At 39.0% G+C, this 24,732-nt stretch overlaps 1 protein-coding gene across 2 annotated transcripts in view; it reads left to right on the top strand.

Moving 5' to 3' along the window:
- Window positions 1-20,224, top strand: part of syk (spleen tyrosine kinase) — a 45,944-nt gene extending 25,720 nt beyond the window's left edge. The window contains exons 4-15 of one of the 2 annotated variants that reach the window (XM_080047095.1): window positions 3,302-3,440; window positions 4,888-4,962; window positions 5,490-5,571; window positions 5,720-5,766; window positions 7,812-7,874; window positions 9,873-9,957; window positions 10,298-10,457; window positions 13,578-13,787; window positions 17,293-17,482; window positions 18,001-18,141; window positions 18,660-18,772; window positions 19,814-20,224. In XM_080047095.1, coding sequence (XP_079903221.1) covers window positions 3,302-3,440; window positions 4,888-4,962; window positions 5,490-5,571; window positions 5,720-5,766; window positions 7,812-7,874; window positions 9,873-9,957; window positions 10,298-10,457; window positions 13,578-13,787; window positions 17,293-17,482; window positions 18,001-18,141; window positions 18,660-18,772; window positions 19,814-19,886 — 1,378 coding nt within the window. In that variant the 3' untranslated portion in view covers window positions 19,887-20,224. The remainder of the gene's footprint in view (window positions 1-3,301; window positions 3,441-4,887; window positions 4,963-5,489; window positions 5,572-5,719; window positions 5,767-7,811; window positions 7,875-9,872; window positions 9,958-10,297; window positions 10,458-13,577; window positions 13,788-17,292; window positions 17,483-18,000; window positions 18,142-18,659; window positions 18,773-19,813) is intronic. The other variant, XM_080047096.1, reaches the window with a different exon arrangement.
- Window positions 20,225-24,732: the final 4,508 nt, after the last annotated feature.

Below are 24,732 nucleotides of genomic sequence, written 5' to 3'. Positions count from 1 at the left end.
CAAACACTATGAACCAGCCGCATTGAGATAACACATACTGTCATTCAGAACACACTCAGAGTATTAACACTAGCATCAAACCCCAATACACACATTACAAACTTTTAATTTTTACAGTTTTGAATAATTTGAGTTACTTCACACAAATAAAGTAAAACATTTATTTGAGGAAAGAGTGAAATTAGTTCACATGAAATTGTTTATTTTATAACATACCAGTTATGTTTAGGTGAACAAAAATAAATGAAGATCAGAAGTTTGCTTCAATAGATACATCTTTTTATTTTATATTTTATTGATAACATTTCCAAATGTAGCATTTATCTGTGTAAATATTCTATAATTGTAATACAGAAATCTATCCTGTAATGTTGTCATTTACTGTAAGGGTGCAACTCTTACATTTTTGTTTGCTTGAAAATTTGTATCACAGATGCAATTTTAGATCTTTGCAGATTGCGTTGCACCCTCAACCCTGCCTCTCTCAAATAGGCCTTTCACACCGCCGCAAAATCGGAGCTAGTTCTGGGCTTGTTCGGAGTTAGAGCCAGTGTTTTGGTTTCACACCGCCAGAGAGCCTGCTCCGGGCCGTAAAAACCGGGGGAACTCATACCCCAGGATTGAGCAGGGTTTGATAAGAACTGCTTGCGCGAACGGTTGGGGGAGGGATTATCCTGACCAACCAGAGCAACTCAAACCTCATGCCCGCCATATTTAAAAACACCGCTACTACGAGACGTAAACATAACATAATTACCGAACGTAGCGATCAAATTGACCGGCGAGAATACGCTGTATGGGTCCTGTTTGCTTAAGAAAGCAAAGCGAGAGCCAACAAGTGTAAAAATAAGACGTATTCGCCGCTGTTGTTGTGCTTAAAGCTAGCGGTAGCTTTAGCGTTAGCCACAAGAGCAGCGGCGTCGGGTGACGTACACACACGTTTACAGTGACGTCATGACGTTGCTCTCTTGCCGGCTCCATGGCTGTCTCCGGTCGATGTGAAACCAACCGGTTCATAACTGGGATAAGGCTGTAACCAGTTTTGAACTGACCCCAACACCAGCCTGGAACTGACTCTTGGTTCATTTTGGTGTGAAAGGCCTAAAAGAGAGACCATGATTCACAACAGGGTCTATCAGTGTTGCCCTTACTGTATTTCATCAGAAATTACAGCTCACTGGCCCTCATTTATCAATCTTGCGTAGACCAGAAAAATGGGTGTACGTACATTTCCACGCAAATCTCGGCATTTATCAATATGGACGTGAGCGTAGGGTACGCTCAAATCCCACGCCAGCTCTCAGCTCGTGTACGCAAATTTGAAAACAGCTTGGACTCCCAGTGCAGGCTGTGCCGGGTAGCCGATGACTTTGTTGGACACTTATTAGAAGATAATACAAATGCAGTGCAAATAAGACCGAAATAAAGATATTAATCACTTAAAAATGAGCAGCTTATGTGCAACTGAGTAGGAGAGCTGATTCAATAGTGCGCACACCGGCTGCATGGGACTGCGTAAGGGCAGTCTCCGTCTTGGAGCAGCTGGGGGGACACTGAGGCACGGGGGCTGCATTCATTCAAAATGTTAGCCTAAGTATTAAATATGTAGGCTAGTAGACATACACTGCTCTTTATGATACAAAAAAATACACGGCACACCATTCAGCTTAACATTTTATTTATTTGACGCATTTGTAGATGTTAGTTCCTCTTTTAATGTGTCATTAATGCTAAAGCGAGCGATTTATTTCCACCGTTAACCGGCACGTTGTTCCTATCTGCTGGTGGAGCAGGACGGTGGGCGCTCTCACAGCTGATCGCTGCCGGGTCGGCTTGTGCAGCTGACGGCCGGGCTGACCACTCGTGCCAAGCGCATGCTGTCATACAGTAAAACGCTAAATGTGTTATTTTTAGTTTTTAAAACCCTTTTGAATAGTGCTATCTAAAAGGGCCAATACATTCCAATCATTCAAATCTCTGCAGACGTGTATTTATTTTATGGGGACCATTATCGGACAGTTGGTGCATCTTTTTCTCCTCTACCACTTATATTATGCCCGCAGCCCCGCACCCCCAGTTGGTTGCATTTCAGAACAGCAACACGCTTTTTTAGTGGCGATTTTGAGTCAACACCAACGCTGTTGACCGCAGCAGTTATTTCCTTCCTAACTGCTGCCTTCTGTCGTTCTTTGATGCTGCTTGTAGGCTAATGCTCCGAAATGAAACTCTTTTTTTTTCTACTTTCGCTGTTATTCTGTCAATTTCTACTTCAGGGAAGTGCCGTATTGCGCATATCCATGTCGTAAAACCTCTGGGCGAGGCCTCTAAACTGAGAAAATATAGGGGCGTGATACGCTCGTTTTCATCCGCCGCATTTATCAATAATGGCCTGGCGTACGATGAGATTGGCGAGATACGCCTGTTTGATAAATACCACGCGACACCTGGCGTAGGGAGGTATTTGCGCCAGAATCTGCACCAGTTTCCACGCAAAATTGATAAATGAGGGCCAATGTCTTCTAGGTCTTCCTCCACACATCCAGTCTCACTGCTCCTCTTCTCCCTCCAACAACCTGTCTTCCTATTTTTGAGCTTTCCTTATACTCTATATACTGTATGTTCACTAACAAGTCTAAAACAAGACACCTTCTTAGTGTTTCAGTTGAAATTGCAATCAGCAGTGTTTGAAATGCACTATGCTGATATCCATTCTGTTTTGAATGTGTGGTCTACAGTTGTGACAGCAGTGTGTTAGCATTTGAACAAAGTGCTAGAAATCCACAATGTTGTGCAGGCTGTGGTTAAGACATGAGACAAGTGTGTAGAGTTTTGAAAATTGTGTTTAAGCAATGAAAACGATCTAGAGTTTGGTCCACATGAACCGCTGCTGTGCATAGTGTAGTTAGAGTTTTGCACTTGTCGTTCCACTGTGGTTTAGCGATCGAAAAATGTGATATTTTGAAATCACTTAAAACCGCCTGAAAACAATCTTTTTATTTTTAAACAACATAGAGAATATTCAGAGCATTAGAAAACTTGTATGATAAGATAAAACAATTAATATTTGAAACCTATCCAAATATCCACTACAACCCAGTCACCACAGGAAATACAACAGTCCAATATTACTAAATAATGAGTGGATAAAATAGTGTATACTATATTCACTCCGTAAAAGAGAGTTGACTAATACTGGTAACACCAACTACAGAAAAAAGGTCTTCATTGAAACACTAGATGTAGGCTACATGTTTGTCCTTTACTACATCCTCATAATTATATTCTACTTTTTTTTGTGCAGGATCCGACAGCGAGATGTGAATGGCTCCTATGCTCTGTGTTTACTACATGAAGGAGTGGTCATGCATTATCGCATTGATAAGGACAGGACCAGCAAGCTCTCTATCCCAGACGGCAAGAAGTTTGACACACTGTGGCAGGTTAACACAATCATTTTCACACCATTATTTTCATGTCAAGGTGGAGTCAGGCATTCTGGAGAACGCTTGTTGACCAAATTCTTTTTGTCAAAAATCAGTGAATATCTCCTTGTGATAGGAAAAAAATAATCTGGAGTTAATACACAGCCTAGGCTCTGTAAACTGGTATGTAAGCAAAGGTGGCAAATGAAGGGTGCCCTCTGTAGCTAGTAAAATGTCCATTCACTGTGTATTAATACTGGATTTTTGCCAGAGCACACACAATATACAGGTTGCAGATTGTGAGGAGATATTCACTAATTTTGACAAACATCTTACAGAGGTTTAGAGTTTCCCAGGCATTGTCTGATGTGCTGCTTACTGCCATTTTAAATTCAAAAATAATAATTGGACATATTTCATTGCTGTTTTAAAGTTGTTACTTAGATATCACTTATGGACCTGTATGATCTTGAAAGCGGCTCACAGGGGTGTGGCCTGAAATAGGAGTAAAACAATTCAGCTCCACCCTTGCTGAGAGATGTCTTGACTAGCAACCCGAAAAAAAACATTTTCAGATTGTTGCAAATGTTCCTCACATTGTATTTATTCATATAACAGTTCAATTAGAGTAGTGGATTGTATCTCCCTATATAATGGTCCAAATACTGTTTGTCATTAGATGATGATTCTAGATTGACCTAGAATTTCCAACTTTAAACTGACTTCATAGCGGTAGAAACATGTGGTAATATTGACCTGTCGGAATAATGGGCAGTCTCCAAAAACACAAGCAACTTTGTTTTTTTGCATGTGAAACAAACAAGAAAAGTGTCAATTGGTGAGTTTTAGAGGTTTATTTTAGATCTTATTCTAGCTGTTTTTCCCCTGCAGTCTTTGATGCTAAGCTAGGGCTAGTAATGACTTGACTTTAGATATGTAGATAACACAAAGACATTAAATAAGAACTCAGCACTCTTAGAAAAGGGGAGAATAATGGTGTATCCCAAGAGGATAGAGGTTAGTTAGTTAATTTCGGAACTTGTTCTTCACCTCTGCAAGAATAGTTTAACATAGGGGTATGCGATCATACACAACAAAACAAAGCAAGATTAAATCCCTCTTTCTTCACCATGGAAAGTGCAATGGTGTATTAGGGCTAACAATTAAAAAGAAGATAAAAACTCTGAATTTTCATGATGTGTTACTTCTGTCGCCCCCATGAGGAATTCTGAAGAATTACAACAACACTGTTGCCGCATCTACAACACCAATTACCAAAAAGTTGGGACGTTAAGTAAAACATAAGTAAAACAGAATGTGATCATTTGTTTAACATATAATCAAGTTGTGTATCAGTGCATTTTGTTCTCCTTAGTGATTGTGTGTTTAACATAGCAAAAAGCCATGAAAACTAATTCAGGACCTGCCAAATATCACAAAGGTTGTGATGCCACTCCATTTGCAGAACAATGTATGCCAAGAAGAGACTGGCCCGCAGAAGTATGTCGCTTTTCTGGAAGAGCGCATTAACAATAATGAAGTGAGTGTGTGGGCCAGATTGAATAAGGCTCAACTGAAGTTGTGGAAGGGTTTAGAAAACATTTGAAGCACAGTCAGAGCAGGCGGTGGAATGGAAGACTTCTGTAAAATACTAATAAACATAAAGACACCTGAAAAGAGGAAATTCTAGGAACTATTTAACAAATTACTGATCCTGGCTTTGCAACCAAAACACAAATGTAATGTAAATGTAACTTAGTCAGAAAAAATGGAGACATCATTTTCTCAACATTGAATCACCCTAGAAGACATTCCAAACACGCAAAACTACGGAAATGAATTTCTCCCCTACTATACTGAGAAAAACAAAGAGAGTGTTGTGGAGCTGAGAGGCTTAACCCTTTGAGAACATAACATCATGAGTGAAACAATTAAAACCTGTGATCAAAGCTGATGGAATCTCTATCATGTGTCATCTGGAAATGCCCCCCTCCCCCCATCATATCGCTCCATGGTCCTGTCCATTGTAAAGACAGTGTGATATCTGATCTTGTCTCCTCATCACAGCTGGTGGAGCACTACTCTTACAAACCGGACGGCCTTCTGCGTGTGCTAACAGAACCCTGTCCCAGGCCTGAAGGAGAAGCCGGTAAAAAATACACACAACTCACATGTTGAAATATTAGGCTACTGGCAGTCAAATGGAAGTCCCCATAATAAAAACGTATTGGTAGGAATATATCTAAATCCCACCTGCAGTTTTAATGTTATGTTATTTATATTTGAACTGCTGATAGGGCGGCCAATACTCCCACGGGACCATCCTGGATTTGGTTCTACCATTGTAAGTTCTGTCAGTCTCTCTCTCTCTCTCTCTCTCTCTCTCTCTCTCTCTCTCTCTCTCTCTCTCTCTCTCTCTCTCTCTCTGTGTGTGTGTGAGATCAGTTTTCATCAACATTTTCTGACTACTTTTAGTGATCATGCAGATCGTTTTTTAGTAGGTTTTATTTTTTCCCGGTTTTTAGATATAGCTCTGAGATTTCTACTGTAAAATCACAGAGCTGGTTCATAGCAAAAACAAATTCATAAATCATACACACAAATGACTCGTGTGGGGTATTGAATGGAAAACTGTTCATAGAAAGATGTTTAGCTTTTGAATAGTTTTATATATTTTTGTAATTGTGTGAGAACCAAAGGATAATTCACCTTCACTCAATTGGAAAAAGGGAGAAATCTCAAAGCTGGATTTCCCCAAATAGAATAATCTGTCAGGGATGGATACAACAAGAGGGAAGTCAAATTATTATTATTATTTTCAGATGAGTTAACCATTTTATTTCGGTCTCTCCTCTAAAAGGCATATGTACATTAAGATACACATTGAAAGGTTGTACAAAGTGTCTTTCCACTTCCTGTAGAATGCGTCAGTTGTGCCGGTGGGGAAGTTGTGCCACCCCTTGTTTCTAGAAAACCGTGGAAGAAATTGGAAATGTGACCATATATTTAAGAAGAGCCATCCATTTGACTCATCCTGTAAAGAAGGGAGAAACATGGAATAAGATATAAGCACATTTAAGCTCAAGAAACAGTTTTATGCTTTTCAAAGTAACATTTCCTTGATCAAGGTTTTTTGATTATTGTGTCTGAACAATTATAGACACGTTTGAAAACATTTGACACATGTTTCAGTGTTTTAGTATGCTACACTTTGTCTCTATATAGTTAGCACAATGTCAGCCCTAAACTGCTGCATCATGCTTATTATCGAAAATTATGGGGTTGGGGTGATTTGTGCCAGAGGGCCTGGGGTGAGTTATAAGTAAGTAAGTAAGTAAGTAAGTAAGTAAGTAAGTAAGTAAGTAAGTAAGTAAGTAAGTAAGTAAGTAAGTAAGTAAAATTTATTTATAAAAGCACATTTATTTGTTTGCACTGTCCAAAGTGCTGAACATAGTGCATTCAGTAGGTAAAACATGAAAGTAAAATAACAATAACCAAAATAAATGACATAAAGCCCAGACATCCACATATAAACAAAGATAGTGGTGCAGAGGTAAGATAGTTAATGGAGAGGAAAAACCAGGGTGTACAGATGGGTTTTGAGCTTTGATTTAAAGGCAGAAATGGAGGGGGAATCACATATGCCAGGTGGCAGTTGGTTCTACAAGGGCGAAGCAGCTAGTGCAAAGTACATTTCTGAGAGTTGTGCCATTGGCATGGCTGTATACGCTGGTCACCAAAAGAAAGTGATTGTCTACAGTAGCTCAGAAGAGAGTGACATCTCCATTCCACTTAACGACACCACTGATGAGAGTTCAGATGGCCAGAAAGATGATGATGGTGACTTTGTCATTGTGAGCTTTGCAGGTAAAACCATTAGATCTGCTAGGCCTTGTTTAAGAAAATTGTCCTTCAATCTTCGTAAAATATTTACTTTAAATAAACCTTAAATAAGTAATTGTCTTATGGATTTGTCTTGCATTACAGTTTATGAGATATGTATCAATGGCACAATTTACCCCATGGTATTCTCTCCAACGGCACAACTTACACCACACCGGGGGCAAGTTGTGCCACAAGACAACTTTTTTTCCGAAAGCTATATTTCTTCAACAGTTTATTCCAGATCCAAAGTTTTTATTGCCAGGGATGCACAACACCCTGAAATATATGTACATATTTGAGTTGGAGACTTTACTTTCAAGGCCTCACTTTAAAGTCACTTTGAGTAAAAAGTGTCACATCTCAACCCACTCTCCCCTACAGTACATGACACACCCTTGTTTGAAGCTAAATTCCTAATGTTTCTACTGTAATGATCACATGATGCATGGCCATATTATTACATGTTCACCTTCTGATAAGCTCTCTGACATTTTGCTTTTCTAGCAAAATGCAGCTGGTGGAATCCTGTCCAAACTGAAAACTGTTCCCATACCTGGCAGAAAGAAGGTGCTGTTATACTCCTCCTGCCTCCTATTGCTCACAGCCATGTCTCCTTTACTCATCCCTTTGTGTGATTTTGCGTTGTTGTGGATTGCTACTTATTAACACACTTTGAGTTTGAATTTACAGTTTAAGTGACATGGTAACAGTAGCTCTATTAGTCATTACCTTCTGACATCATCCAGAGCTTTAACACTGCAATCACATTGGCCCTCATTTATCAAACTTGCGTGGAAACTGGTGCAGATTCTGGCGCAAATACCTCCCTACGCCAGGTATCGCGTGGGATTTATCAAACAGTCGTATCTCGCCAATCTCGGCGTACGCCAGGCCATTATTGATAAATGCGGTGGCTGAAAACAATCGTTATTTGAATATCACACCCCTATATTTTCTCAGTTTAGAGCATAGATAGTAAATAATATGGATGTAGCATCCGGGCTGACCTCAGTTATTCACACGGCATCCAATAATCCTTGGATTATCGCCATTTTGTGAGATTTTTACTCCGCCTCGCGTCGGGGGGAGGGAGATAGCTGACGTATTCCTTCCGAGGCAAAGTGAGGGACAACGTGCGGAGAGCTGTCACTCAAGAGATCACGCAAATACATTTTAATTTCCAAAAGAATAAAAACTTGCGTGGTCCAAAAAAATTCACCCCCCTCAGTGTTGTCATGGAGATATGACCTAAACATACAGACTAGAATGTTTTTTTAATCCAGGCCTGAAATAGGTTTAATAATGCTGTGAAAACGGCATGTTTAACATTGGAGTCAATGAGAAATGGCTGTCATCTGCATCCAGCCCCCAGTGGCACTTCCGGGTTAATACAGTTGTGGTCACTTCCTTATTGGATGCTGGTAAAAATCGCTGAGGTTGGGGCTTGGTTTAGAGGATTTTGCATTTTAGGTTTACATCAGTACTATCGCTCAAATGCTATAAAACAGCATGTACAATTATATGTCACCATTTCTTTACATAGATGAAGAAAAAGTGGTCTGACTCAAAAATCGCCACTAAAAAAGCGTGTTGCTGCTCTGAAATGCAACACCAACTGGAGGTGCGGGCATAATATAGGCTAAGTGGTGGAGGAGAAAAAGACGCACCATGGGGACCCGATAATGGTGCCCATGAAATAAATACACGTCTGCAGAGATTTGAATGATTAGAATGTATTGGCCCTTTTAGATAGCACTACTCAAAAGGGGTTTAAAAACTAAAAATAACACATTTTGCGTTTTACTGTAGGACAGCATGCGCTTGGCACGAGTGGTCAGCCCGGCCGTCAGAGGTTTGCGTGGACATGTGCGTACACCCACTTTTCTGGTCTACGCACAGTTGATAAATGAGGGCCATTGTGACCCACAGCCAGCAGTCTTATGTGATCGGACAAGTGTAGCTGACTATGTCATTTCAGACTTGGATCCTTCCTCATTCAATGCATTCACTTTCAGAGCCCAATCAATGCATCTTTGCCTTGGTTATAAGGCAGACAATGGGCTCCAGCCTCATTTTGACTGAAAGCAAACATCCTCTAAGCTCCACTAAAAACTGCACTGCACTGTATCAGAGTGAAGGTATTAAATATTTTTTCTCTTGGGTGTTTCTCTTTGTAGACGGTCCCTGTGCTCTCCTCTCACAGCCCGCTGCACCTAGAGCAATGTTATTAGTGGAGCTTAGAGGACGTCTGCTTTCAGTCAAAATGAGGTTGGAGCCCATTGTCTCACTCATGACCATAGCAAACAGTATAAGATGCCTTGTTTGGGCTCTGTCAATGAAGGCAGTGAATCAGGAAGGGTCCAAGTCTGAAATGCTAGGTAGTCAACTTACACTTGGGTCTGTGGGTTCAAAGTGTCTAAATACATGTGTATCTCCTGTGTAATCTATACAACATGCCATATCTCATTTTCACATATCCACTCATAGTGCAGGTAAAACATGCTGTATGTGTTTTGATGCTGTATGTTCTCTTAAACATGTATTTCTGATCACTGATGATAACAGAGCCACGGATCTCGAAACAACACCACAGATAATCTCAATCCTTATGAAACCAGTGTGCCCAATAATCAAGTGGCTGGCCTTAAAGGTAAGTGACTGAACCTATCCTGTACTACTATGTATTCTAATCTTGCCCCTGTAAAGCACTTTGAGTGGCCTTGTGTCTGAATTGTGCTATATAAATAAACTTGCCTTGCCTTACTACTGAGCATGGGCACATCAGAGAAACTCAGTGAATCCATGTTTTTAATTTGACATGTAGGTCGTTGTGAAAGACAATGAAAAATGACTTGTTTTATCATTTAGGATGGAGGGTTGCAAATGAAAAGGTTGACTGTATCTGTATATCAACTTCATATTCAAGTTCAAGTGTCAATCATTCCATGGCTATTCCTCCAATGTAACATGGTCCTATCTCCTCCTATCAGAAGCCATGCCCATGGACACAGGGGTGTATGAGAGTCCATACGCAGACCCTGATGAACTGAGGAGCTCCACAGTGAATCGGAGCCAGCTCTTCTTGGAGGATGGAGAACTGGGCTCTGGGAACTTTGGAACAGTCATAAAGGGCACATACAAGATGAGAAAGTATGTTCAATGACTTCACATAACAATACACCTGCAAGCAACACCATTGATAAAAACAAACTATCATTAAACTTAAGCAAAACAAAAATAATGTTATTTGGTAACTATAGAATGAACACGCAAATAAATATCAATATAAATGGAGTTGAAATTGAAAGAGTTTACGAAAATACATTTCTTGGGGTTATAATAGATGATAGATTCAGTTGGAAATCACACATTACACACGTACAATCAAAACTATCAAGAAGCATTTATGTATTAAACAAAGTAAAACAGGTTCTAGATCAAACATCACTCCGTATTCTCTACTGTTCACTAGTCTTACCATACCTCAGTTACTGTACAGAAGTCTGGGGCAACACGTACAAAACGTCATTACATTCACTTACTATTCTCCAAAAAAAAGCAATCCGCATTATTCACAATGTGAGATATCTGGATCACACTAACCCATTATTCATACGGTCAAAATTATTAAAATTCACAGATCTGGTGGAATTTAAAACTGCACAGATAATGTTTAAGGCTAAAATCAACATATTACCCTTAAACATACAAAAATTATTCAGTGATCGTGAGGGGGGTTATAATAAATTTCAAAGTGAACAGCGTCCGCACGACCAGGAAAATGTTTTGCATTTCAATATGTGATGTAAGACTATGGAACAGTTTGAGTGGGGAGATCAAGGAATGTCCAAACATTTACCAGTTTAAAATAAAATACAAATAATTGATTTTCACAAGGTACAGGGATGAAGTTTAACATAGTGTATATGTTTACATGTATGTATATTTGTATATATTTGACGGTATTTATATAATATTGAATATTTAATTAGATATTATTATTATTATAAGATTACTTGACAATATTATTAGATAAATACGACGATATTATTAGATAAATATGCAATTGGTAACAAATTGTATCATATTGAAAACTAATATATATTAATATGTATTATTATTTTTCAATTATTATTATATCACTAATAAGGAAGCCAATAGTCATTATAGATATATAAATCAGGGAGAAGGGGTGAGATTAAATACATTTTCTTCTTCTCACCCCTTTTCGAACAGGTAAAGCAAGTGTAAGACAGTTTATTTTCATTTGTGGTTTTCATTGTGTGTAAATATTACTTTATTGTAACTGTTTCACCACTTGTTTAATTTATTTTATTGTTTATTATTGCTTTTTTATTTTTTATTATTTACTTGTTCGAAATAAAAAATGTTTCAATTCAATTCAATTCAATCCCTGCATTCCACAGCTGACCATAAAGAGATAGATAGATAATACAGAGGCACCGTCGATGTGACGTCACTTCTGGTGCTCACTGGATTGTGGGTCAGAATCGGCCAAATAAGATGCTGATTTCAACACTAAAAATCTCTGTCAGATGTAGAAGTAAGGCATCCGGGTTTTCAAGCATATTAAATCTGACCACAAGAATTGGGACATGATCTTTAAGTGCCCTATAAATCCATATTTTAGCCAATCTCAATCACAAAATTCACCAACTTAACCACATGTGACAGACAGGCTGACATACATATATAAAATAATCTTATCTCCTTAGCTGGCTAAAATGTAAAAGAGCTATCCAGCCTATACGTTCCTAGACAACTCAAGCCAGCATTGTTTCTGTATGTTTATTGCACCTAGAGTCTTCTGTCTTTCTCTTGAGAGCTGTTATATCTATTGTACCTCTCACTTCATACTCCACAATGCTGAAATACACTCAGTGGGCCTCATTTATCAAACTTGCGTGGAAAATGGTGCAGATCCTGGCGCAAATATCACCCTACGCCAGGTATCGCGTGGGATTTATCAAACAGTCGTATCTCGCCAATCTCAGTGTACGCCAGGCCATTGTTGATAAATACAGCGGCTGAAAACAATCGTAATTAGAATATCACGCCCCTATATTTTCTCAGTTTAGATGCCTCGTCCAGAGGTTTTACGACATGGATACGCGCATTACGGCAAAGAAGAGGAACTTCTCTGAAGTAGAAATTGACAGCATAACAGCGAAAGTAGAAAAAATAAAATAAAGTTTCATTTCGGAGCATTACAAGCGGCATCAAAGAACGACAGAAGGCAGCAGTTAGGAAGGAAATAACTGCTGCGGTCAACAGCGTTGGTGTTGATAACAAACGATCTCCAGCTGAGGATTGTGAATTTTAGGTTTCGCAATTTTTTTTACATATCCTAAGTGAAGAAAAAGTGGTCTGACTTAAAAATCGCCACTAAAAAAAGCGTGTTGCTGCTCTGAAATGCAACACCAACTGGAGGTGCGGGCATAATATAAGTGGTGGAGGAGAAAAAGACGCACCCACTGTCCGTTATGTATATTAAACCTTTATAACTTCTTGTTTTTTTCCCCATGAAAGAAATACACGTCTGCAGAGATTTGAATGATTAGAATGTATTGGCCCTTTCAGATAGCACTACTCTAAAGGTACGAACACACTGCACTCCGCGGCGCGGCGGTTGGCCGCGCGAATCGCAGCTTCCGCGCCGCGTGATCATATTGGGTCATATTGTGTCCGCCGCCCGACCAGAGTAGCCTTCTCCTACTCTGGGGATATGCTGGTGCTGGTGGTGCTCTACCCAAGCTATCCGGTGCTAACTTGGTTCATAAAGCAAAACTGATAGCTGTACACAGCAAGCAACAGACACAGAGGCTATTCACAGAACTTATGGGAGCAAACTGTGACTATTGTGTTTTCATCCATCTTAATTTCCTCTTTCAGTCGTCCCGAAGCGAGTGACGTCGGGAGGAGCTCAACGCTGATTGGCTATCGCGGCGCGGCCGGCGGCAAAAAGTTCAATATTTGCAACTCCTGCGGCGGCCGCGCCGCCCTAGCCGCACCGCGTGAACCGCTTGCCGCCGGCCGCCCGTTCGCACAGCGGCGCGCAAAATACATTGACTTTCTATGTAAACTCTGTAACATCATATAATCTGTGTTACAGATTATATGATGTTGATCCTTGTTTGTGCTTCAGACCAAATGTGTGGAAAGTGCATTTGTGGTGCTTGTGTGTCAATGCAAAGTAGTTGGCGATATCACTAAAACTCCTGCCTTTGTGCCTTTGTGCCTTTCTATTAGGACAGAGAAACCGGTCGCAGTCAAAATCCTGAAGAATGATGACAACAACCCGTCAGTGCGTGAGGAGATGCTGCGTGAAGCCAACGTGATGCAGCAGCTGGACAACCCGTACATAGTGCGTATGATTGGGATCTGTGAGGCCGAGAACCTCATGCTGGTCATGGAGCTGGCCGAGCTAGGCCCACTCAACAAGTTCCTGCAGAAAAACAAGTCAGTGTCCTGATCAGTCCTTCAACAGTGCTTTGCTTTCTACACACTTTGCTTCATGTGGCAAGGAGGAACTTTCAGTTTGACTTATTTCTAGAGGCTCCCTTTGGACAAAAGCGGTATTGGTTTCACCATGCCAACTGTTGTTCCTGGCCTGGGTGAGCGTACCCAGACCAAGGCATTAAGAAAAACTGGTAACACTTTACAATAAGGTCCATAAAAAAGAGTAGTTACTGTTCAAAAAAGACTATTACCCTACTCTGAACAGTAACTAGTTACCCTACTCTGAACAGTAACTAGTTACCCTACTCTGAACAGTAAAGACTAGTTACCCTACTCTGAACAGTAAAGACTAGTTACCCTATTCTGAACAGTAAAGACTAGTTACCCTACTCTGAACAGTAAAGACTAGTTACCCTACTCTGAACAGTAACTAGTTACCCTACTCTGAACAGTAAAGACTAGTTACCCTACTCTGAACAGTAACTTGTTACCCTACTCTGAACAGTAACTAGTTACCCTACTCTGAACAGTAACTAGTTACCCTACTCTGAACAGTAACTAGTTACCCTACTCTGAACAGTAAAGACTAGTTACCCTACTCTGAACAGTAAAGACTAGTTACCCTACTCTGAACAGTAACTACTCTTTTTTGTGTACCTTATTGTAAAGTGTTACCGAAAAACTATATATAAATAGTATTCTTTGCTCGGATGGTCTTGCTATTACAATGATCATCAGAGGTCAAATTTGACTGGTTCAGAAATATTTTAAAGTTCCTCGTAGCTACTTTAAATAACACAAATACTGTATATGGGGAACAATTATACACATCTGTTTGTTTTGAAATGTGATAAGATTTAAGATACTGGCCTCAAGCAAAGGGAATGATCACTACTGCAGATGGGCAGGACAAGGAAATCTTCAATGTTCATTCAAAAAAAGTGATCACTTAATTGACCATTAGCTAAGGCAGATAAGACAGTGCTCTTCTCAAATTCAATCTACAGAAAAGTACTCAGTATCTATCAAGGAAACCAGATTGTATTTAGAAATGGTGGGTGAGTTAATGCAACGACTTAACTACAATTTTAACATCATTTGTTCACTTCATTGTGTCCTTAAGAACTGTCCTGCTTATAGATATATGCTCATGCTGAATCTCGGGCCTAATCCATATAGACTGTGTGTTCCTCCTGAATGTGAAACTCAACAGGGATATCTGTCGGTTTGTAAGCATAGCTATGCTGGTCTCACATTTAAAAAATTGCCATGAGTTCTTCGATCGATATGATTTTTTCAATCCATTTTTCTTTCTGTACTATGCCTGAGCCCAGATTGGAACATGGTTCAGCATGTATTGCTTCTGATGTAGCGATGCTGCTCAAAGTGGTTTCAGTTGCCTCTCAACAGATTGTTTAAGATCAGCAGCCCAGTCATTTATATCTACATTCATATGAAAAAGTTTGGGAACCCCTCTCAGCGGGCATTATAATTGACTCTGCTTTCACAAAAAAAATATAAAAGTGGTATGTCTTTAATTTACCAGGAACAGCTAAGTACTGGGATGTTTTCCAAACAAAGATTTTTTGAAAAGCAGTATTTGGTTGTATGAAATAAAATAAAATGTGAAAAACTGGCTGTGCAAAAATGTGGGTACCCTTGTGGTTTTGTTGATTTTAATGCCTGTAACAGCATGTAAAACTGATGACTTTAAACGCAAAGTTGGTTGGATTATGTTGTTAAGCCTTGAACCTCATAGAAATGTCTGTTTAATCATGAGAAAATTTATTTTAGGTGCCTAAATGCAAGTTGCACTTCTCTTTGACTCTCTGCTGAAGTGAGACAGAATGGGATCATCAAACCAGCTCCCAAAAGATCTGAAAAACAAAGATTGTTTATCGTCATGGTTTAGGGGAAGGCTACAAGAAGCTTTCCCAAAGGTTTCAATTGTCAATTTCGACTGTAGAGAACGTTGTCAGGAAATGGAAGGACACAGGCATAGATAGTGGCAGTTAAACCCAGGCATGGCAGACCAAGAAAAAAACAGGAGCGGTATAGGTGGAGGATTGTGAGAATGGTTGCACACAACCCACAGATCACCTCCAAAGACCTGCAAGAACATCTGGCTGCAAATTGTGCATCTGTACATCGTTCAACAATTCAGCGCAATTTGCACCAAAACATCTGCTTTTTATAAAGACCAAATAACTTAATTTTTGTCTCATCAGTCCAAAGCATTTTCTTCCAATATGAATCTGGCTTGTCTAAATGAGCTTTTGCATACTCCATGCAACTGTATATGTGGCGTGGGCGCAGAAAGGGCTTCCTTCTCATCACCCGGCCATACAGATATTTTGGTGCAAATTGCACTGAATTGTTGAACCATGTACAGATACACAATCTGCAGCCAGATGTTCTTGCAGGTCTTTGGAGGTGATCTTTGGGTTGTGTGCAACCATTCTCACAATCCGCCGCATATGCCGCTCTTGTACTTTTCTTGGTCTGCTAGACCTGGGTTTAACTGCAACTGTGCCTGTGTCCTTCCATTCCCTGACAACATTCCTTACAGTAGAAATTGACAATTGAAACCTTTGGGAAAGCTTCTTGCAGCCTTCCCCTAAACCATGACAATGAATAATCTTTGTTTTTAAGATCTTTTGGGAGCAGTTGTGATGATTCCATTCTGTCTCACTTCAGCAGAGAGTCAAAGAGAAGTGGAACTTGCATTTAGGCACCTAAAATACATTTTCTCATGATTAAACAGACATTTATATGAGGTTCAAGGCTTAACAACATAATCCAACCAACTTTGTGTTTAAATTCATCAGTTTTACATGCTGTTACAGGCATTAAAATCAACAAAACCACAAGGGTACTCATATTTTTGCACAGCCAGTTTTTCACATTCTATTTTATTTCATACAACCAAATACTGCTTTTCAAAAAATCTTTGTTTGGAAAACATCCCAGTACTTAGCTGTTCCTGGTAAATTAAAGACATACCACTTTTATATATTTTTTGTGAAAGCAGAGTCAATTATAATGCCGGCTGAGAGGGGTTCCCAAACTTTTTCATATGATTGTATATTGAGATTCAGAGTTCAATATTTAGAATGACATTAACTTTCTCAGTTCAAATAGTAGAAAACTTTATTGCCCGTGGGGCAGTTGGGTTTGCGGCACAGTCGCACTTCATGACATGACATCAGACGTAATGACACAAACAGATAGTCCACACATCAGACACTGACAGACACAACATGAAGAACATACATCACACACTACAATGCACTATACACCTTTGGACATGACCAGGCCAGCTGGACATCTAGCTTATTCTGACTGATTTAAGGCTTTTATGGCTTGTGGTACAAAAGATAATTTGGATCTGTTCTTGGTCATAAGGGGTCGGCAGAAACGACGACCAGATAGCAGTAGTTTAAAATGGGATGCCAGGGGGTGTGTTTAGTCACAAACAATGTTAACAGTTGGTTATTATCTCCAGGCAAACCAGCATCAAGAACATCACAGAGCTGGTGCACCAGGTGTGCTGTGGGATGAAATACCTGGAGGAGCATAACTTTGTGCACAGAGACCTGGCTGCTAGGAACGTGCTGCTGGTCACACAGCACTACGCCAAGATCAGTGACTTTGGTCTGTCCAAAGCCGTGGCAGAGGAGCAAAACTACTACAAGGTAACACACACACACACACACACACACACACACACACACACACACACACACACACACACACACACACACACGCTACAGCAGGTTGGCATTAGGAGCTGTTCCATATTTTCCAAGGCTTATTTTCAACTAGAGTTGAGCAATCTATTCTGAGAAGAATATATCAATATAAGCTTTGATGAAATGGTTTTACAGTATTTATTTTAGATGGTCTTGTTGTGTTAATGTTCCAGAATTTTTTTTTTAAACAAACATTTGTTATTAGACTAACCAGGTCCTGTCTGAATCTCTGTGTAGAACCGTACCGTACCGTACCGTATTGTTTCAAAAGTGAAGTCATCCAAACAAGTTGACAATGATCAGAACATGAAGCTGGTGTTTTCCAGTGTGTCCTCTCATTCCCAAAACACCCTGACATATCCATGGCCTGAAATCTACAACTGTTGACAAAGAGTGTATGGATAAATATAATATTTTATTTTGAATTACACCCACTAATGTTTTGTGTGTTTCTCCTCCAGGCCAAGGGTCATGGGAAGTGGCCAGTCAAATGGTACGCCCCGGAGTGTATTAACTACTACAAGTTCTCCTCCAAAAGTGATGTGTGGAGCTTTGGGGTGTTAATGTGGGAGGCCTACTCCCTGGGTCAGAAACCATACAAGGTAGGAAAAAGCAGTTATAAAAGTTAAAATAACACTTATTTCACACAGTGGAACCCCACATTGCTCCCGATGGTTCAGAGAGTGCCTTGCATGGCAGCTACTGCCATCGGTGTATGAATGGGTGAATGTAGTAAGAAATGTAAAGCGCTTTGGGGCTGAGAAAATGAGCTAAAAAGAGCTGTGTAAGTCAAGTCCATTTACCAACACTCTCATTATTGCGATGACTTTTTTCATTGAAAATAGACATCTGTTTACTAAAGTGTTTTTTGTTTGTTTTTATAACTGCAATAAAACAGCTGCAAAGAAAAAAAGCACTTGAGGACAATCAATTTTAAATGTGTTGTTAACTATGACATACTGATGTTGTTCCGCTCGTCCACACAACTCCTGTTTGTAATGTGGTCTAAACATTTTATTGACTTCAAATCAGCCATTTTGCATTTCACATTCTTTTCATAGGTTCTGAGTAGAGTCTAATGATGGTGACACCTTTAATCTGATTGTATCACTGTTCACAGGGAATGAAAGGGAATGATGTCATGCAGATGATTGAAGGTGGACAACGTATGGACGCCCCAGTCAACTGTCCACCAGAGATGTATGACCTCATGAGGACCTGCTGGACATACAAGTATGTGATCCTAAGGCAATGGTTACATCAACAACAGACTGTCTTACCCCAGTGTGTGTGTGTGTGTGTGTGTGTGTGTGTGTGTGTGTGTGTGTGTGTGTGTGTGTGTGTGGCTGCCTGTTGCTGCTAAACACAACACTACACTCCTCCAAATATTGCCAACACACTGTCCAGGGGATTGGACAGGTTTTAGGCGTGGCAAAATAATAATACCTTTGTTGAGGCGAAAAAACTAATTATTTTCTAACCTACACATACAGTATATGTAGCACAGTATCTGATTTACAGTCCTTCCACAAGATGGCGGTACAGCACCAATGGTTGCCACACAACCCTATCGCCTTACAGGAAAAAGAATAACCAACTACAGGAGACACTGAATCCAGTCCACCTCCCCCTTTCCCTAAGTATTCTAAACATTCAGTCCATTGTCCTTTCCATCCATGCACATATTAAGTCTTACATAACAATTTCTGATAGAACTTTTTTCACAAGCTGCTAGTTCAATTGGAGAAGCTGTATTTCTGCATCCTATATTCATTTGTTAGATAATAGCCTAAGAGTGATCATATTCATGATAACTATTCTCATGTAGAAGTAGTAGGCTATCATTTATTTTCGGTCCATGACCTCAAGGACATAGTGCAGCCAAGGTTCGTTTGAAAGTAACAATAGCCTAAAAGGGTGTAAGAAGAAGCCAAGGCTTATTATGCCTACCCTCTTTACATATTGTTATATTATAAATATATTATGTATCAGAATAAAAAAAAAAAAAAAAAACATACTCAAAGCTAAAGCCTGAATTTATCAAATAGAATGTTGTAAAACTGGTACAAACTACCACGTAGCACTAGCATGCTGATCCTGTCTGCTGATAAAAGCTTTGTGATGCTGATGGTGAGGAAGGGTCACGCGCAGGGCTGGGCAGGAGGATGAGGGGAAGAGGAGAGCGGAATGGGAGAAAGAAAGAATAATAGAGGATGTGTGTGTTATAAGGAGACCTGAGCTTTGTTCATTGTTTTGTGTTTCCATCTCTTACAGGGTGAATGACAGACCTGGATTCAAAGTGGTTGAACCAAGACTGAGAGAGTATTATTACGACATTGCACAGTGATTCTTCACATGGATGTTATCAGACTATGCAAACTGCTGGATCATGAAAAACTGCATTTAATCTTGAGTGAATGCCTGGAGATGGTTATGTATTATAAACAGTGGTGTACACCTAAAACATAGACCAGAATTATGCAAGTTAGATTTATTCTATTACTTTTCTTCTTTTCTTCCTGAATGTAAAGAAATAGAAGAGTTGTGATGAATGGATTGAAGCCTGACCTACTCTATGAAGCAACATTGAGTTTACAGCTACACAACTCATTTGGTATGTTTGATACTGTAAATGCATTCTATGTATTATAGCTTTACCATTGCAATGTCATTATGAATAAACCAAAAATCCTTCAACCCTTGAATACAAGTCGGATTGTCTCAATGTTTACAGAAGTGGATGTTTCTGACTTCCCATATGATTGAACTCAAGCCCTTTCATTTATAATTATTACCAAAATCATTCAGATGCAATTACACTTTGGAGGAACAGAGATGAAATGGGGCAGAGAGGGGAAGACGTGCAGATAACAAGGGGGGGAGGGGGGTTTCTAACCACTACAACACGAGCGCCCCCGGGGTAACACCTTTAACTTATAGATATCATCATTAAACTTTGTTTGATTCAATATGCAAATGTGGCTATATCAAACTTCTTATGCGTACATTTGTATCTCTTTAATAACAAACTTTTTTAATTTTAAAGAAGGGTTACTCCATAAAGAAGGGTTACTCCATAAAGAAGAGTTACTCCATAAAGAAGGGTTACTCCATAAAGAAGGGTTACTCCATAAAGAAGAGTTACTCCATAAAGAAGAGTTACTCCATAAAGAAGGGTTACTCCATAAAGAAGGATTACTCCACAAAGAAGAGTTACTCCATAAAGAAGGGTTACTCCATAAAGAAGGGTTACTCCATAAATAAGGGTTACTCCATAAATAAGGGTTACTCCATAAAGAAGGGTTACTCCATAAAGAAGGGTTACTCCATAAAGAAGGGTTAATCCATAGAGAAGGGTTACTCCATAAAGAAGGGTTACTCCATAGAGAAGGGTTACTCCATAGAGAAGGGTTACTCCATAGAGAAGAGTTACTCCATAAAGAAGGGTTACTCCATAAAGAAGGGTTACTCCATAGAGAAGAGTTACTCCATAGAGAAGGGTTACTCCATAAATAAGGGTTACTCCATAAAGAAGGGTTACTCCATAGAGAAGAGTTACTCCATAAAGAAGGGTTACTCCATAAAGAAGGGTTACTCCATAAAGAAGGGTTACTCCATAGAGAAGGGTTACTCCATAGAGAAGGGTTACTCCATAAAGAAGGGTTACTCCATAAAGAAGAGTTAATCCATAGAGAAGAGTTACTCCATAGAGAAGGGTTACTCCATAGAGAAGGGTTACTCCATAGAGAAGGGTTACTCCATAGAGAAGGGTTACTCCATAAAGAAGGGTTACTCCATAAAGAAGAGTTAATCCATAGAGAAGGGTTACTCCATAAAGAAGAGTTAATCCATAGAGAAGGGTTACTCCATAAAGAAGGGTTACTCCATAAAGAAGGGTTACTCCATAAAGAAGGGTTACTCCATAGAGAAGGGTTACTCCATAAAGAAGGGTTAATCCATAAAGAAGAGTTACTCCATAGAGAAGAGTTACTCCATAAAGAAGGGTTACTCCATAGAGAAGGGTTACTCCATAGAGAAGGGTTACTCCATAAAGAAGGGTTACTCCATAGAGAAGAGTTAATCCATAGAGAAGGGTTACTCCATAGAGAAGGGTTACTCCATAGAGAAGGGTTACTCCATAAAGAAGGGTTACTCCATAGAGAAGAGTTAATCCATAGAGAAGGGTTACTCCATAAAGAAGGGTTACTCCATAAAGAAGGGTTACTCCATAGAGAAGAGTTAATCCATAAAGAAGGGTTACTCCATAGAGAAGAGTTAATCCATAAAGAAGGGTTACTCCATAGAGAAGAGTTAATCCATAGAGAAGGGTTACTCCATAGAGAAGGGTTACTCCATAGAGAAGGGTTACTCCATAGAGAAGGGTTACTCCATAGAGAAGAGTTAATCCATAGAGAAGGGTTACTCCATAAAGAAGGGTTACTCCATAAAGAAGAGTTAATCCATAGAGAAGGGTTACTCCATAAAGAAGAGTTAATCCATAAAGAAGGGTTACTCCATAAAGAAGGGTTACTCCATAGAGAAGAGTTAATCCATAAAGAAGAGTTACTCCATAGAGAAGGGTTACTCCATAAAGAAGGGTTACTCCATAAAGAAGGGTTACTCCATAGAGAAGGGTTACTCCATAGAGAAGGGTTACTCCATAGAGAAGGGTTACTCCATAAAGAAGGGTTACTCCATAAAGAAGGGTTACTCCATAAAGAAGGGTTAATCCATAGAGAAGGGTTACTCCATAAAGAAGGGTTACTCCATAAAGAAGGGTTACTCCATAGAGAAGGGTTACTCCATAGAGAAGGGTTACTCCATAAAGAAGGGTTACTCCATAGAGAAGGGTTACTCCATAAAGAAGGGTTAATCCATAGAGAAGGGTTACTCCATAGAGAAGGGTTACTCCATAAAGAAGGGTTACTCCATAAAGAAGGGTTACTCCATAGAGAAGAGTTAATCCATAAAGAAGGGTTACTCCATAGAGAAGAGTTAATCCATAGAGAAGGGTTACTCCATAAAGAAGGGTTAATCCATAAAGAAGGGTTAATCCATAGAGAAGAGTTAATCCATAGAGAAGGGTTACTCCATAAAGAAGGGTTACTCCATAAAGAAGGGTTAATCCATAAAGAAGGGTTAATCCATAGAGAAGGGTTACTCCATAGAGAAGAGTTAATCCATAAAGAAGGGTTACTCCATAGAGAAGAGTTAATCCATAAAGAAGGGTTACTCCATAGAGAAGAGTTAATCCATAAAGAAGGGTTACTCCATAGAGAAGAGTTAATCCATAGAGAAGGGTTACTCCATAAAGAAGAGTTAATCCATAGAGAAGGGTTACTCCATAAAGAAGAGTTACTCCATAAAGAAGGGTTACTCCATAAAGAAGGGTTACTCCATAAAGAAGAGTTACTCCATAAAGAAGGGTTACTCCATAAAGAAGGGTTACTCCATAAAGAAGAGTTACTCCATAAAGAAGGGTTACTCCATAAAGAAGGGTTACTCCATAAAGAAGAGTTACTCCATAGAGAAGAGTTACACTCTAAAAACAGATACTGCATATTACTTAATTTAATTGATGTAACATTATTACACTCAAAAATATTGAGTAGATTTCAAAGCTTAGAAATCAAGTAAAACAAACCATGAATAATGAGTAGATTTACTTAATATTTTCTATTCATAGTTTATTCTCAAAAATATAAATGAAACATACTGTAATTATTCTAAAATATTTACACAATGTAATCTGTCAGTCAAGTAATACAATTTGTTGATTAAATAAACTTACTTTATTTATTACATTTCACACAAATATTTCTGTTTAATTTTTACTCATGAATTTTGATTAAGTTAACCCAAATGCTCACCAAAATGATGTTTACTCATCTTTTTCAAGCAAAAAATACTTTTATATTACTGTTACATTTACTAAGCCCTTGAAATATTTTTCAGAGTGTACTCCATAAAGAAGGGTTACTCCATAAAGAAGAGTTACTCCATAGAGAAGGGTTACTCCATAGAGAAGGGTTACTCCATAAAGGACAAAGTCATTATTATTCAAAATATTAGTTTTTACTTCAAAACCATCATACGGAGCAAGAATCACCATCTGATAAATTGGATCAAAGAAAATCTCATTAAAAAACAATGTCTTCTAGGACACTAAGATGAACTCTTAAATATCTGCCATTCACTAGAGAAATATCCCCAAAGATTGAAAGATTCCTTATAGAGCTATCTTTCTTTACTTAAAAAAAGATGTAAAAGTGATGTTGTAATTTCAAAATCTTTCTGTAATTGGCTGCTGCTCATTTGCATAAAGTTGAGCTCTGTGCAGTGTGCAACTTCCTTTTTAGGCTATGGGCTTCAGTAGGTCAGGGAGACCCCCTCACCTTTAATACAGCCCTATGGTGCTTCAACTCTTCACTGCTATGCCATCAACCATTCAGAGCACCAGTTGCATCTTATTTAATTAAGTACCTAGAGTTCCACAACAAATCTGTGTCAGACCCAGTAAGGGACGTATTAGTAGTAACACATTTTGCTAGTTTGTACGCAACATAATTACAGGGATAAATCCTTTCTTAGAAATAAATGGGAATCAATCCGGTATTGAAGCACCGCTCCAAAATTCCTCATTCACAAGGCACAACCTTTAAGCTCTTTTATTGTCTTGTGTTATTGCCTTTGTATTTGTATGTATTTTATTTGTAACTTCTCTGCCTGCCTAGGGACAACAGATGTAAATTAGCACTTTTGCTCAAATCTGGCATTTTTACAGCTGTAATTGTTACAGCTGTTCATTAATATGCATTGTCCCTAACAAACAAACAAACAAACAAACAAATAAATAAATAAATAAATAAATAAATAAATAAATAAATAAATAAATAAATAAATAAATAAATAAATACATGATTCTGTTCCCATAACCCTAACCCATGCTGCTGATATAAAAATGTTCGAAACCGAAGGTGTTGTGCTGATTGGCCCAGGCAGTCTCTTTGTACTAAGAGCTGTTTAGCTCTAACCCTAACCCTAACCCTTGACAGCTCATTAAGTGATAGTTTTTTAAATGATGTTAAATAAGAGTGGTTTACAGAGCCAGAGGCTGATGAGTTTGGATATTACTTTATAAGAAATCAAAGATGCAGCAAAACACATGACAAAAGGAACGTTTTTGGCCTTGA

This window comes from Ammodytes marinus, assembly GCF_949987685.1.
Source record: "Ammodytes marinus genome assembly, chromosome: 18".
NCBI lineage: Eukaryota > Metazoa > Chordata > Actinopteri > Uranoscopiformes > Ammodytidae > Ammodytes > Ammodytes marinus.
Note: the sequence above shows the minus strand (reverse complement) of the source record. Positions and strands in the feature narration are given on the sequence as shown.